The 14228-nt window shown below is 38.2% G+C and overlaps 1 protein-coding gene across 3 annotated transcripts in view; it reads right to left on the reverse strand.

The window, feature by feature from the left end:
- MMP16 (matrix metallopeptidase 16) overlaps positions 1-14228 on the reverse strand; it is a 292273-nt gene that overhangs the window by 20582 nt on the left and 257463 nt on the right. For all 3 annotated transcript variants that reach the window (XM_058528990.1, XM_058528989.1, XM_058528991.1), the window contains one exon: positions 369-519. In XM_058528990.1, coding sequence (XP_058384973.1) covers positions 369-519 — 151 coding nt within the window. The remainder of the gene's footprint in view (positions 1-368; positions 520-14228) is intronic.

The raw sequence follows: 14228 nt of genomic DNA on the forward strand, positions 1-14228 counted from the left end.
ACAAAAAAAAACCCGTGCTAAAAAGTACTTTTTAAATAAAGTAAGTAAAATTACAAGAAAATGCATTACAAGGATGCATAGACACTGCCTACACAGCTTTATAGGCATGTTACGATTACAGAAAGGAGAAAGAATATATCCTACATATATACATTCATAAGAAAGGCACATTATTTGGGTATATTAGAGGAAGATTTACCTTGAATATTATTTTAAAATATGTTTAAAAAATACTTTCGATTTCATTAATTCTTGTGTTTATATCCACACAGATTCTATAGTCAACACTACATGCCTATGATTGACCAGAAATATTGGCTTTTCTAAACATTAGTCAACTATACTCCTCATGTGAAATGTGTACTGACCTGTCCCCCTTGAAGAAATAGGTTTTCCCAACGTCTTCCCACCAGATGGCAGAATCAATACCGTGAGGGGGAATTCCACTTCCAAGAGTGATCAAGTCGTGAGGGTAACCAGGCTGAAGAGTCGTGTCCTTGAACACCCAATATTTGTTACCTGTATGAAATAAGTGCAAATACAGAATGCACTAATTTAATGTCAGAAATTAGAATATACACATTAACAATGCATTTAAAATTATTTTACATGAAATAACTTAATAACAGTCACATCTGGAATACTGATGTTATTTTTGAAACAATAATGTTATTTTCAAGAGTGGATACAATGAATAACTATTTAATAATGTAATCAGAATTTGTGAATTAATTTAAGAAATAAAAAAGATCTACAACCTGCCATAATGGAACAATTCTGAATCAAGGATCAAGGATTCTTCCTCTAGAAATTAGAGGCCCTAGTTTTGTTCAAGGCTAAATCATTCCTGTGTTTTGTGCCTTCCCCATGCCCTTCGATTGCTTTACTGACGACAACCTCTCCTCTATTAAAACACTTCCTGTAGGCTGATCCTTTCCTTTTATTATATAAACATTCACAAGTCCTTCAGTCTTATAAAATCATCCTCCTTTGACCTGATGCTGTTTTCTAGCTCTCTTTAAGAGAGTTCTACTCTTTAAGAGTGGTAACTGAGGGGAGGAGAACGTAACCCTAACCTTGTTGGGAATTGCTGGACATGGTGAGACTAAAAGGAAAACAAACTTGAGTCAGTTTTATTGCTGTTCTGAAATTATCTGCAGACCACACGCTTCCTCATGCCTGCCACTCCTGGCCGACCATGCCCACCACTCCCCTCTTCGGTATGCCTTTCCAGTAGTCTACAGCCATTCCTCACTCTACTGAAAGTGGATCTAACACCTACTGTCCACTGAGACTTTAGTCCTGGAGTCACCAACACCTTCCAAGGAAACAATTCTCCACGCTCATCTATGACACAGTTGCCCACTTAAAGCACTTTTCTTCCTGAGCTGCTAGAAAACCACTTTTGTTTTGTTATTGTTGTTTCTCTTTGTTTTCCAGCTGCTCCCCTCCGGGCAACTTTTACATTACTCAGTCCTTGAATGTGGACCTTTCTCATTCAAGTGGGGAGCGGGGTGTCACAAACTCAAATACTTACAAGGGCCAGGTTAGAAATGACAGGAGTGGAGTGGTAGGTATTCAAATATTGAGACACTTCCACAAAAGTCAGTAAATATCCATTGTCCTAAAGGCCTATCCCCCACCCTCTTTCCTGAGTCCTCTTCCCCTGGTCCTCCCGGATCTTTCTATAATCAGGCACTCTCTTGGATCACTAACTCCTCCTGGGATTAATATCTGAAAGAGTAAAACAGTTAATATCTGACAAAGTATCCTCTGTATTTTGCAGTTGATGCAAGGCCTCACTTTTTGTTACAATATTTCAGGTTTTTTTTTTTTGTGAGGAGATCAGCCCTGTGCTAACATCTGCCAATCCTCCTCTTTTTCTGCTGAGGAAGACTGGACCTGGGCTAACATCTGTGTCCATCTTCCTCCACTTTATATGGGACGCCACCACAGCATGGCTTGTCAAGCAGTGCGTCGGTGTGCGCCCGGGATCCAAACTGGTGAACCCTGGGCTGCCACAGTGGAGCGCGCTCACTTAACCACTTGCACCACTGGGCCGGCCCCTGTTACAATATTTCAGTAGTACCTCTAGATGAGGCCTATGATAAACTGTAGCATTCATGTTATACCTAAAGGAATTAAACAAAATTAAAACGATGTGCCGGCCTAAAACAACACAATACAAACAAACCAAAAAATGCATCTTCAGGCTGGATTTAGTTAGGAGTCTTTAACCAAGAGTAATCTCATTTACTCCAAGAGCTTCTACTACCGTTTGATATCATTTTAAATTAAAACAACATTTATTGAGTCCCTTTGGTATCCCAAGTATCATGTCAGGTACTAAGGATAGTAAACGGAAGAAGATAGACCTGATTACTATCCTGATCATCCTACATTTTAGTGGATTAGGCAGATGAAAATCAAGTATATGGAAATATAATTGTAGTAATTGAAAAACTAGTGCATGCTATGAAGGAAACACGTCAGGGGTCGAGAAAAAGAAAACATAAGGGGAATTTACTTCAGGTGAGATCAGGAAAGCCTCTCTCAAGAAGTAACACTTAAGCCAAAATTTAAAGAAAGAGAAGATGATAGCTAGGCAGAGAATGTCGGGAAGAGCGTTCCAAGCAAAGGAGAGTTTGGGTGATTAAAAAATTGAAGGAAGATCAGTGGAGTATAATAAGCAAGAAGAGAGGGGCACTGAAAACTACACGATGGGTTGGGATCTTATTTTGAGAGCCCTGGGAAGCCATCAAAGAGGTTAAATTAGTGGAGGGATAGGATCTGCTGTACATTTTCAAAAGATGATTTTTGGTCTTTTATGGAAAATGGATTACAGAGGGAAGAATGGAAATGAGAAGACCTGTCAAGGGTCTTTTGCAAGAATTAATTAATTAATTGAATCATCATCAACAAGTTACTTAGTACATGTACCAGGCACTGCTTTAGGCACTGGAGATACAGGAAATATCAAGGAAGGAAATACCAAGAACAAATGCGCTAATGGGAAGAATCTTGTTAGATAGCTAGAACACAATTTTGTAGGAATGAATAGTAAGAATACAGATGAGGATCATGTGGCCTTTGTCAAAATTTGAACTTTATTCTAAGTGAAATAGGAAGCCACTGAATAGTTAAAGAGTTCTTTGTTAGCAGTCTGGAATAAGGTGACAGCAAATGATGGAAAGGAGAAAATGGAGTCACTGACACATAGGCACTGCTGATGGGTTGGCCGTGGAGAATAAGAAAAAGATCAAGAATAATCCTCAAGTTCTGACTTTTGTAAAAGAGAGAATAATAGTGTTACATAATAAGACAAAGAAGACTGGGTTGGGTGGGCTATGGGGGACTCAAATCAAGACTTTGAGATGTCAGTAAGATATCTAAATGAAGAAGTCAAGTAGGCAACTGGATATGTGAGCTTAAAGATAACAGTTTGAAGCATAAATATGGTATTTACTAATTTAGGATTTGAAGAGATTATCACAGAACAGTATATGGAGAAGATGAAGAGGAACCAGGACTGGGCTTCTAGAAACATGTAACCCTTGAAGAGATCACATAAGGGAAGAGGGAAGAGTGGGCAAATGAGAAGGAGGTAGAAGAGGCAGGGAGGAAGACTAAAGTAAAAGAAAACCTCAGAAGCCCAAAAAGAGAGTGGTCATAAATGGCTATCTCTAGTCCAAATATCTCTTGAAAGCCAAACAGTATACATTTACCTACTGGGATTTTCTACAATGTTGACCCACAAGTTTGAATTTGAACTCATCAAAGGACTCTTCTTCTTGTTTTCTCTATTTGGGTAGATGGCATGCTAGTTACTCAATAGATCACATCTGAAACTTCCCTATTCATTATTTTTCATATATAATGGATCATTACATTCAGCTGATTTGATTTCCTAACTCTTTCTTGAACCTATCCCCTGTAGTCCATCTTTTTTTTTTTTTCTTCTTAACCATTGCATTATTATTCTTAACCATTTTTATTTTTTGGTGAGGAAGATTGGCCCTGAGCTAACATCTGTTGCCAATCTTCCTCTTTTTGCTTGAGGAAGATTCACCCTGAGCTAACATCAGTGCCCATCCTCTCTATTTTGTATATGGAATGCTGCCACAACGTGGCTGGATGAGTGGTGTGTAGGTCTGCGCCCGGGATCTGAACCCACGGACCCCAGCCTGCTGAAGCAGAGTTCGTGAACTTAACCACTACGCCACTGGGCTGGTCCCCCCTGCAGTCCATTCTTATTGCCACTGGTACTAGGTAAGCCTTTCAACCATCCCTTCTAAACGTAATTGCTTTGTCCACAAGCTCTAAGATAAGTCCCACTGTTCTCCACATCCCCCTTCTATATTACTACTCCAAGCTCAGAGCCAGTCAAAATTCTGCAGTTATGGAGATACAGCTTAGGCAAATGAGCAGAGACGAGCAGCGCCATCCATGCCTCTTCCTGGGGAACATGGCCCAGGGAATATTGAGAGACTTTCCCATTCAGCAGGCAGAGCTGACTATTCGTCACGTAGTACGAGGCCTGAGAAGCCGTGACGGCCAGAGGCGAGCAGACATCATGAGAAGGTAGGAACTGAGTAATCAGAGAGACGAATTGAAAGAGAAAACAGAATGGAGCAAAGCTACAAATAGGAGAGAGACCAGGAGGCCTGTTGGAGAGGTGGCCAGTGCAGCCGGTTCCTGAGCTATGTGAGTTCCCAGCCCTCACCCACTTCTCAGTTCAACTGGTTGGGGTTCTTTTTCTTGTAACTGAATGAGACTGTTCAGTATACATTTCTGACCGTCCAAACATCACACAAGATATTAGATGTGTTTGAGCCCAAGTCTGTTGGCCAAAGTCCTGGCTTTTAGCCAGGGCACCACGCTGTCTTCCAGCCCTGTGTCTAAAGAGCATCCCTTTTTTTCCAGCTTGTATTATTCCAGTTGCCTCTTCTCTTGTTCCCCACCTTCAATCTCTCTTTTATCTGTCTTCCACAGAGTCATTAAAGGGGTCTTCCTAAAATGCATACCTGATTTTACCTCTCTTTCATTTAAATTTTTCAGTGGTTTCCCATTGCATTTGGGGTAAAACCCAAACTTGTCTACATGTCATTTCAAGGTTCTTCTCAATATGAGTCTCTTATTTCATCTACATTCCATTTATTTTCATTTCTGGAAAATGAGTAGGACTCTTTCAAGACTTAGCTTGACACCGTTTCTCTGGAAAGCAGTTCCTATCTGAGTAAGGTGGGCCTCTTCTATCGCCAGAGTACCCAGTCTTCACCTTCATCATCTTACTTAGTGTTCTCTAATGAATCACAAGCCTGCCACCCACTCTAGGCTGTGAGCAAGGTGAGGACAATCATTGTATCTGACACTGTGTTCCTGCAGTACCTTATATACAATGCCTGGAAAGTAGGAGGTGCTTCACAAACGGTCATTGATTCAAAGACCCATGTTTAATATTACATGAATAATCAAATACAAGGTCAAAAATCTAACAGAAAGTGAAAATAAAGGCTACATAAATAACATTGTGGGTCTTAGTCTTGAATCTTACTAAGAGAGCAGGAAAAATGAATTTTATAACCACTAGCAAGTCTGAGAAAATATAAAGGCATACCCAGGTAATATGTTGGAGGACCATTTAAGTAATTATACTTAACTGTGTGTTTGGAAATACTATCATAAAAATATACAACTATCCTGAGTCATTGTTTAATCTGAATATTTTATAAAGAAAAAACACACCCCAAAGGCCCAGATTATTTCGTTGCCAGAGTCAGTGAGATGGGAAATCCAGAGAGCTGTTTCCCAGCTTGCTCTATATTTTAGCCATATCTCTGTGGCCTTTAAAATAGAAAGTCTCAAAACAATAGAAGAAAAAGAAAGTCCTTTTCTGTTAGCTTATACTTCAATGACTTATTGCATCCTTTCCTTTTATCTCAGTTTTAATTAGGAAAGAGTACAGAGTTTCAATGCCTCCCACGCTAGCTATTTAGAGTACACCTTTTATCCGTTCAGCTCAGTGGGCTGTCCCTTCTTTCAAGCAGAAACACTCGAGTATGCCTTAGCATACGTCTGTCTGCAGTTCCTAAACTCTGTCTTTTCCATGAAAATTTCTCCACACTCTTTCCAGGCCTTGGTATCGCTGGGTTCATGGACATCCAGGTGCATGGAGCATGAGAAAATATTCACAGAAGCTTAGTTTATATGTTTTCCAGGGTGTCTCAAGAGAGGATAATGTGTGAGAAAAACAAAAGAGTTACAGTTCTTCCAGGAAATTATTGTTATTGTATAAAAACTGTTTTCTTTTTAAAATGTGTTTTGGAAATACTTGCCTATACTGTTGGTCGAGTGTTTTCCATCAATAAAAAGGAGAACAATCAGCCTTTCACTTTTAATGATCAAGACCTTTGTATAAAAGATCTCAATTAGCTTTATTTTTATGTTAGAAACAAACACCAGGGGACTTAAAAAAATGCACTTATAGTCCCTTTAAAAAACAAAGCAAACAGAAAACTCATCAGCAAATATTTTCTGTAAGGTTGCATGATGAGATCCCAGCAGTTATACATAAAAAAATTAAGAAAAACAACACCTTGCCTGCTGAGTTTTCGTGGCATAGAATTCAAGAAAATAATTCAACAATGATTAGGAGTTATACATTTAATTCTCCAAGTGTTTATTAAGGAAATACAATGTCACATTCTTTTTGTATCTTGATGAGGTAAGATTTTCACATGACAAAGTTGAAGTGACTTTGTTTCTTTTTTTTTGAAATTTTTGAGTAACTGTCAGAGTTATATTCAAGTCTTTTTTTTTTTTTTCTTTTACATTGGAGAGGTAGATTTTTAACTACCTTACCGTCAGACGGTCTGGTTCTCAAGGAAAATATTGCCTCTTTGGCAGCATGAACTAATTTACTGGATTTCATTTGAGGTTGACATATTCAGGAATAAGTGGAAAAAACTGTTCCTTACTGACATTGTACTTGGCAGAATGCAGAGGAAAATATCAACAAGTCTGAGTTAAAGAAAGAGAAGCTTTATAAATAAAAAGAATAACCTCAAAGAATGTTTAGAGTTGGAGAGGACATTACAGATCATCTACTCCAGTAATTCTTCAATGAGATCCATCCATCCATCCATCCATCCATCCATCCATCCATCCATCCATCCATTCAACGTCTGTTTATTAAGAGCCTTACAGCCAGTCACTGAACTAGGAGCTGTAGATACATGATGGACGGAACACACAAGGTTCTTGTTTTGTGGAGCTGATGGATCAGCAGAGGAGACAGACACCAAGCAAATAATCCGGTGAAGAATTTTTAACTTACATGCTTATTCCTACAAGGAAAAGTGTAGTGTCTAACGACTTTTTAAAATTCTTATCAAGAGGACAGTGCCTATTCTGGAGGCTAAGATGCATGCCTGTATTCCTAACACCCTTGAACTGACCTGCTGTTACCAAAGGGAGTGCGCTGTATTGTTCAGATGGACTAGATCAAAAAATGGTTGAGAATCCAGCCTAACACATTTACTTTACAGGCCAAAGAAGTGATGTGCTTAAAACCACACAACCAACTGCTAACAGACTTGGACTACAGTCTAGGTACGTTAATCCAGTGCTCAGTTCACTATTCCAAATCAGCTCTCAGAGGAGAACACGTTTACACTCTGTCTGGCTTTCAGAATTGCTGATGATTTCCTGCTTCCTTCCCCCTTATTCAGCAGTCAGTCCACGTTTATTATTGGAAGTGTTTAGTAGTTAATCCACTGTGTTCTGCTCCTGCCTTGTTCATCGCATCCTCAGTAATCAGGCACCCTTTCTAACTTATTAACTAAAAACAATCAACTGTGTTTTTGTCTGCTCAGAGTCCACAAAACTCTACTTATACATTTATATTTTGTATCTTCTGTTACAATAGTGGCCAGTAAACTACGGCCACCAACTGCTGCCTGTTTTTGTAAATAAATATTTTAGGAACACAGCCACACCTGTTCATTTACATATTGTCTAGTCTGCTTTCTCCCTATGATGACAAAAGTCAGTAGTTATGATAGAAACCATATGATCTGCCAAGCCAAAAGTATTTACTCTGTGGCCTTTTACAGAAAAGATTAGAACATAAATTCCTTAAGGGCTGGATTTTCTTCATATGAAAGAAGCCTGCACTTAGATGACTCAATAACTATTGTTTATTGGACTGATTACTGTTCAACACTGATATATTCTTTGAGAACACTTCAGGAAATAAAAAAAGATTGTCATGGGACTGGCCTGGTGGTGTAACGGTTAAGTTCACATGCTCTGCTTCGGTGGCCCGGGGTTTGCAGGTTCGGATCCCGGGAGCAGACCAATGCACCGCTTGTCAAGCCATGCTGTGGCAGCGTCCCATATAAAGTAGAGGAAGATGGGCACGGATGTTAGCCCAGGGCCAATCTTCCTCAGCAAAAAAAAAAAAGAGGAAGATAGGCAACAGATGTTTGCTCAGGGCCAATCTTCCTCACACACAAAAAAAGTGCCATAAAGAATTAATATTTTCTGTATTAGATTCTGTGGTTTAGTGGAGCATTTCAACAGCTTTGAAATCAGATAGAACAAGGGGGTGACAGCTCTACCAACTGTCAGCTGTGAGATCTTGGGCAAGTCACTAAATCTGAGCCTTTCTTTCCTAATTTGTACATAAGATACTAACATCTCTCATTCTGAGTTCTGGAAATAACGAGAGATCAGACGTATAATATACCCACACCATATCCAGACCACGGTGCCCAGTAAATGGTACTTATTATTATTAATTAACACAATATTTCACTGATCAAATTTGCTTGCTATCTACTCAGACAAATAATGTCAATAATAAATGATTAAGCACACTGATCTATGTTAGTGCCAATTATTTGGATTAAGTTTTAATTTCTATATTATTTATAGGAAGGCTACTCAAGAAATTTGAATAAATGCCCAACCCTGGAGATCATATGACTTTTTGTTACCAGCATTTATTTTTCCACAACATTATCTAGTAAGGGAGAGTTGTGAATACTTATGCAAATGTGTCAGGCATTGAGTTGTGCACCTTAGATGCCCCTTCAAGAAAGAACTGGCCCTTCAGCTGAGAGCCTTTGGTTTGGTCAGGGCCATGCTCCTCTTGGGCAGCTTCCAGCCAACGACTGAGCATGGCATGTGCTAGATCCCGGCCATTGCTGCCCCACGTGAGACCCCTCTAATAGGCAGTCTTTGCTCTGGAGCTCATCACTCGGTTGCCCGCCTCCTCCTCTTCATCTTTCACAGGTTTACCTCCCTCCCCATAACTTATCTCAGTGTCCGCTTCCCAGGGAACCCACAATGACACAGTACATAAAAGCATATGATAAAAGTTTTTGAAAGTGAGGAAAAATTAGACACACAAGTACTACTGATGGGAAAATATTGTAGTTTGAAGTCTAAAAAAGCCCAGCCATAATAAAAACATACCATAGACTTTTTGAATCCTTATAATCAGGTAGAGGTAAATTATCAAGGGAGATTTTCAGATATTACATTTTTGGCCACTTGGTTTAGATGATCACTTCAGGTCAATATACAATATAAATATGAATATTAATATTCTCTGAATGTTTATAATTCAAGAAAATAGCACAATTCACGTTATAAAACTATTTTTGTGTGTACCAAGGCCACTGAATGTAAATTCCTTAATCTAGTGTAAGCCTTTAGGCATCAATTTTTCATGACCTCCTCTAGAGAAATAAGTAATCCCTGCCTTCATCTATCTATAGCAAAAGATCTGTTTTAGGTTATCCGCTGTACTATGTAAGAAACAACGTATTTCTACGTCAAATGAACTTCATTAGCCCTCCCTAAACCTTTCTAGAGTGAGGATTTGCAAGCAGCATAAAGAAATGGCGGATCTATGAGCATTTGAAGTAAAGTAATAATGCAAATCACATACACCATTTCTTAAGCACACAGTTCTTTTCTCTGCCATCTTCCAGTGCCATATATTTTAGACTACTCTTCTTTTTTGATACATCTTTTGTATGCCTTCTTATTCCCAAATTTTATTACCCTCCTCTTTTGTGCCTGAGATATTTTGGTCCCAATTCTATAAACGATTTTTGCCTCTTGAAACAAAACTGTCAAAGACGATGATAAGTACTGCTTAAAGTTATTAAGTGATAGCAACAATATGAATTTGGAGACAACTTTTCAACTACTTGATTTTGACTGTTACTGACTTTGACAACACTGGAAGCTTCGTGTTAAAATTTATTTGCTGTTCTTGAAGGAGGTTGCACCAGCTCAATTTCCAGCATAGGTTTTTGATATTATCATCTCACAACCGTTTAGCCTGAACATGACTAGTAATTGAGAATATAAACATCTGGCTCGATTGTGCTTACGAAATGCTACTCTATTATATGCGATTACCTGAGTGATACTGAGATGGCTGAGTAGCATCAAGAGTGTAGGACATTCAGTTGCTGAGAAAAGCATATTACTTCCCTGAGGTGTGATACATTTTCTGTTTCTGGGGCTCTCTAACTAAAGACATCAGCATTCGAACATAAATAGAGAAGAATGACTCAGTATTAGCTGCCCAGTGTCAAGTAAAGGGATGAGGAGTCTGTTCAGACACCGTAGCTCTAAACGATGCCAGGTACACCATGTGACAGTCACGTATACCTAACCAGGTGCACGGCCAGCTGAAAACTGAGTGAAACAGGCCTGTGGTTTGTACATCTGGCCTTACACTCAAATACAAGCAGCTACACTGAGCAGCATCTTGATTGGTAAAGGGAGATATTATGTACTGGCTTCTTTAAAAAAATACACGCACATCCACGTATGTGAGACTGAAAGAAAAAATTCCTTAAAATATTTATCTACTTACTTATACTTTGTTTCATTATATAAAAGTTTGAAGACTCTTCAAGCAAAAATATGTGATAACATGTTAAACATAAATAAAACACAAGACTAGAAAAATTAGAATAGAGAACAAAAATAGAAAATAGATAAACAATATAAAATAACAAAGATGAAATTATTCAAAAAGTGGGTGTCAAAATATTTTACAGTCATTTCTAATATAAACACTTATTAGAAAATACATGAAAATCATTGTAAGTAGTAATATCTAAGATTAAATTGAAATTATATAATGTTTTGAATATAATATCTTCAGCAAAGGAATTAACTTGTCTGAATTCTTTTTTGTCTGAATTCTTTTACTCAGCATAATTATTTTGAGATTCATCCATGTTGTAGTGTAAATCAGTGGTTCATCCTTTTTATTGCTGAGTAGTATTCCATTATATGGATATACCACAGTTTGTTCATCCATTCCGTAGTTGAGGATATGTGGATTATTTCCAGTTTGGGGTTATTATAAACGCATCATCTGCCTTGAATACTCATGTAGATGTCTTTGTTTGGACACATGTTCTCATTTGTCTTGGGAAAATACATAAGAGTGCAATGGCTGGATCATATGGTAGCTGTATGTTTAACTTTTAAAGGAATTGTCAATGCGTGGCATGGCCAGTCTTTGTAATTTTAGTCATTCTAACAAGTAAGCAGCAGTATCGCATTGTAGTTTTAATTTACATTTCCCTAATGACTAACATTGTTAAGCATCTTTTTATGTGCTCATTTGCCATCCATATATCATCCCTGGTGAAGTTTCTCTTCAAATCTTTTGCTCATTTTTATTGAGTTGCATGTTTTCTTTTTACTGGGTTTTGAGAGCACTTTACATATTCTGGATACAAATTCTTCACCATATATATGGTTTGTATACACTGTCTCCTGATCTATGGCATGTATTTTTATTCTCTTAAAAGTATCTTTGAAGAGCAAAAATTTTTAATATTGATAAAGTCCAATTTATCAATTTTTCTTTTATGGATTGTGATTTTGGCATCAAACATAAGAAATTTTTGCCTAAACCAAAATCACATATACTTTCTTCTTTTTTCTAGCTGTTTTATAGTTATAACTCTTACATCTTAGAGTCAATTTTTGCATATGGTGCCAGGTGTAGATTAGGGTTTATTTTTTTTGCATATAGATGTCCCATGGTTTCAGCACCTTTTGTTGAAAAGATTATCTTTTCTCCACTGAATTTCCACTGTATCTTTGTCAAAATTTACTTTTCCATATACGCTTTTAGTCTGTTTCTACTCTCCATTCTGTTCCACTGATCTATTTTTTTCTGTCTTTATGACAGTGCCACACTGTCTTGATTACTGTAGCTTTAAAATAAAACTTAAAGTCAAGTAGTATTTTCAAAGTGGTTTTGTCTATAAGAGGTCTTTTGCATTTGCATATGAATTTTAGAATCAGCTTGACAATTACTACAAAATAGCCTGTTAGGATTTTGATTGGGATTGCACTGAATCTACAGAGAAATTTGGCAAGAGTTGACATGGCAATAATGAGACCTCCAACCCATGAATAAGACATATCTGTCCATTTATTTAAGTCGTCTTTACTTCATTTAGCAAAGTTTTGTAGTTTTCAGTGTATTTCAGCGTATAGGTCATTCACATATTTTTTGGATTGATCCCTAAGTATGTGGTATTTTTTGAAGCTATCGCAAATGGCTTTTTTAAAAATTTCAATTCTTGATTGTTCTTTGTTAGTATGTGATGGGAGACAATTCTGCATGGATCACTTGATTTTCAGCATGTCTTATGAGCAGAGACACAGACTGCCTTTGTTCTGGACTATATTTCCAAAGATATTTGTGCAGCAACAACCTTGGGTTATAGAGATAGTGTCTCCCTCCCTAGCAAAGCAGAGACTTGTTTACTGTCCAGTATAATAAATTTTCCCCTGAAGGGAGACATTTTCTTTAAGCAGGCTCACTGCTCATTATAGAAGATTTAGGTTCTCTGAGCTTGTGGTTCCTCTCCTGCAAGGTAATTGATTACATGCACAAGTATCACTTGGCCCTCTTCACGTCCATATTTGAGAACTGGAGCTCAGGGAACTCGTACAAATGGCTATATTCTAGCTACTGCTTTTGCCTCTGTCTTTTTCTCTGACTCAGAAGTCTTGTGTCTTCTGTCAACATCTGTGAAAGTGAGGCAGGCTAAGCTGTAAGCTTACAGATAGGGTAAAATCTGAGTCTTCACGGTTCTTGACAATATATAGAAATACAAATACTTTTCGTATAATCATCTTATATCCTGCAACCTTGCTAAATTCATTTATCAATTATAGCTAATTGGTTGACTGCATGTGATTTGTGACATAGACTGTCATGTTGACTGTGAATACAGTTTCATTTTATATTTCTTGCCTTATTATACTCATTAAAATCTTCAGTAAAATGTTGAATAGAATCAATAAGTGTGGACATCCTTGTCTTGTTCCTGATCTTACAGGGGAAGTCAGATATTGTGATTTTACCTTGTGGGCTGAATATTTTTATATCCTTATAAACATTCTTGAGCTTTGTTCTAGGACTGTTACCTGGAAACAACTGGATTGCCTCAGGGCTGTTAAGATTTGTTAGGCTGACCTGGAACAGTGCTCATTCTGGGATAACTATTCCCCACTACCGGGGCAAGACCCTTCTCAGTCCTCTAGCTGATGCCCAGGGACAGGTGGCTGTGGGAACAGACTATTAGCCCCATGAGAGTGTCAGGAACTGTTCGTTCTTCTTCATCCTATTGAGTGACTCTTTTTCTAGACTCCTGGGGTTTGCCCACACACGTGTGCTGACCAGTGCTGTCTCCCATACTTCAGGGGGTCCCTCTGCTAACCTGTGTGTCCCCACTCCGTGCAGCTCTCTCCTCTACGTTACTTTTCTGTGCCCTGGAGCCACCTTGCTCTCCTGTGACTCTCTGCTCTGTCTCCTCACCTGAGACAGTCTCCCGAGCACTACCTGGATCCTCCCACCTGAGCCACAGCCTGGAAACTCTCCCGAGACAGGAAGCTGGGGCAATTTCCGGGCTCGCTTCTCTTTGTTTCCTGACTCTCAGTGTTCACTGCCTTTTGTTTTTTGATGTCCAGGGTTGTTAAAATCACTGTTTTATATACTTTGTCCAATTTTGGGTGGTTTTAGATGGGAGGATAAATCTAATCATTATTATATGTTGGCTGGAAGCAGACGCCACTCAATATATTTTCATATAATATACTTCTACATATCCAAAATAATAAAATTCTTTAAGAATATAAAATTGATCGCATTTATAGAGGACAAGCTG

Source organism: Diceros bicornis, chromosome 33 (genome assembly GCF_020826845.1).
Source record: "Diceros bicornis minor isolate mBicDic1 chromosome 33, mDicBic1.mat.cur, whole genome shotgun sequence".
Lineage (NCBI taxonomy): Eukaryota > Metazoa > Chordata > Mammalia > Perissodactyla > Rhinocerotidae > Diceros > Diceros bicornis.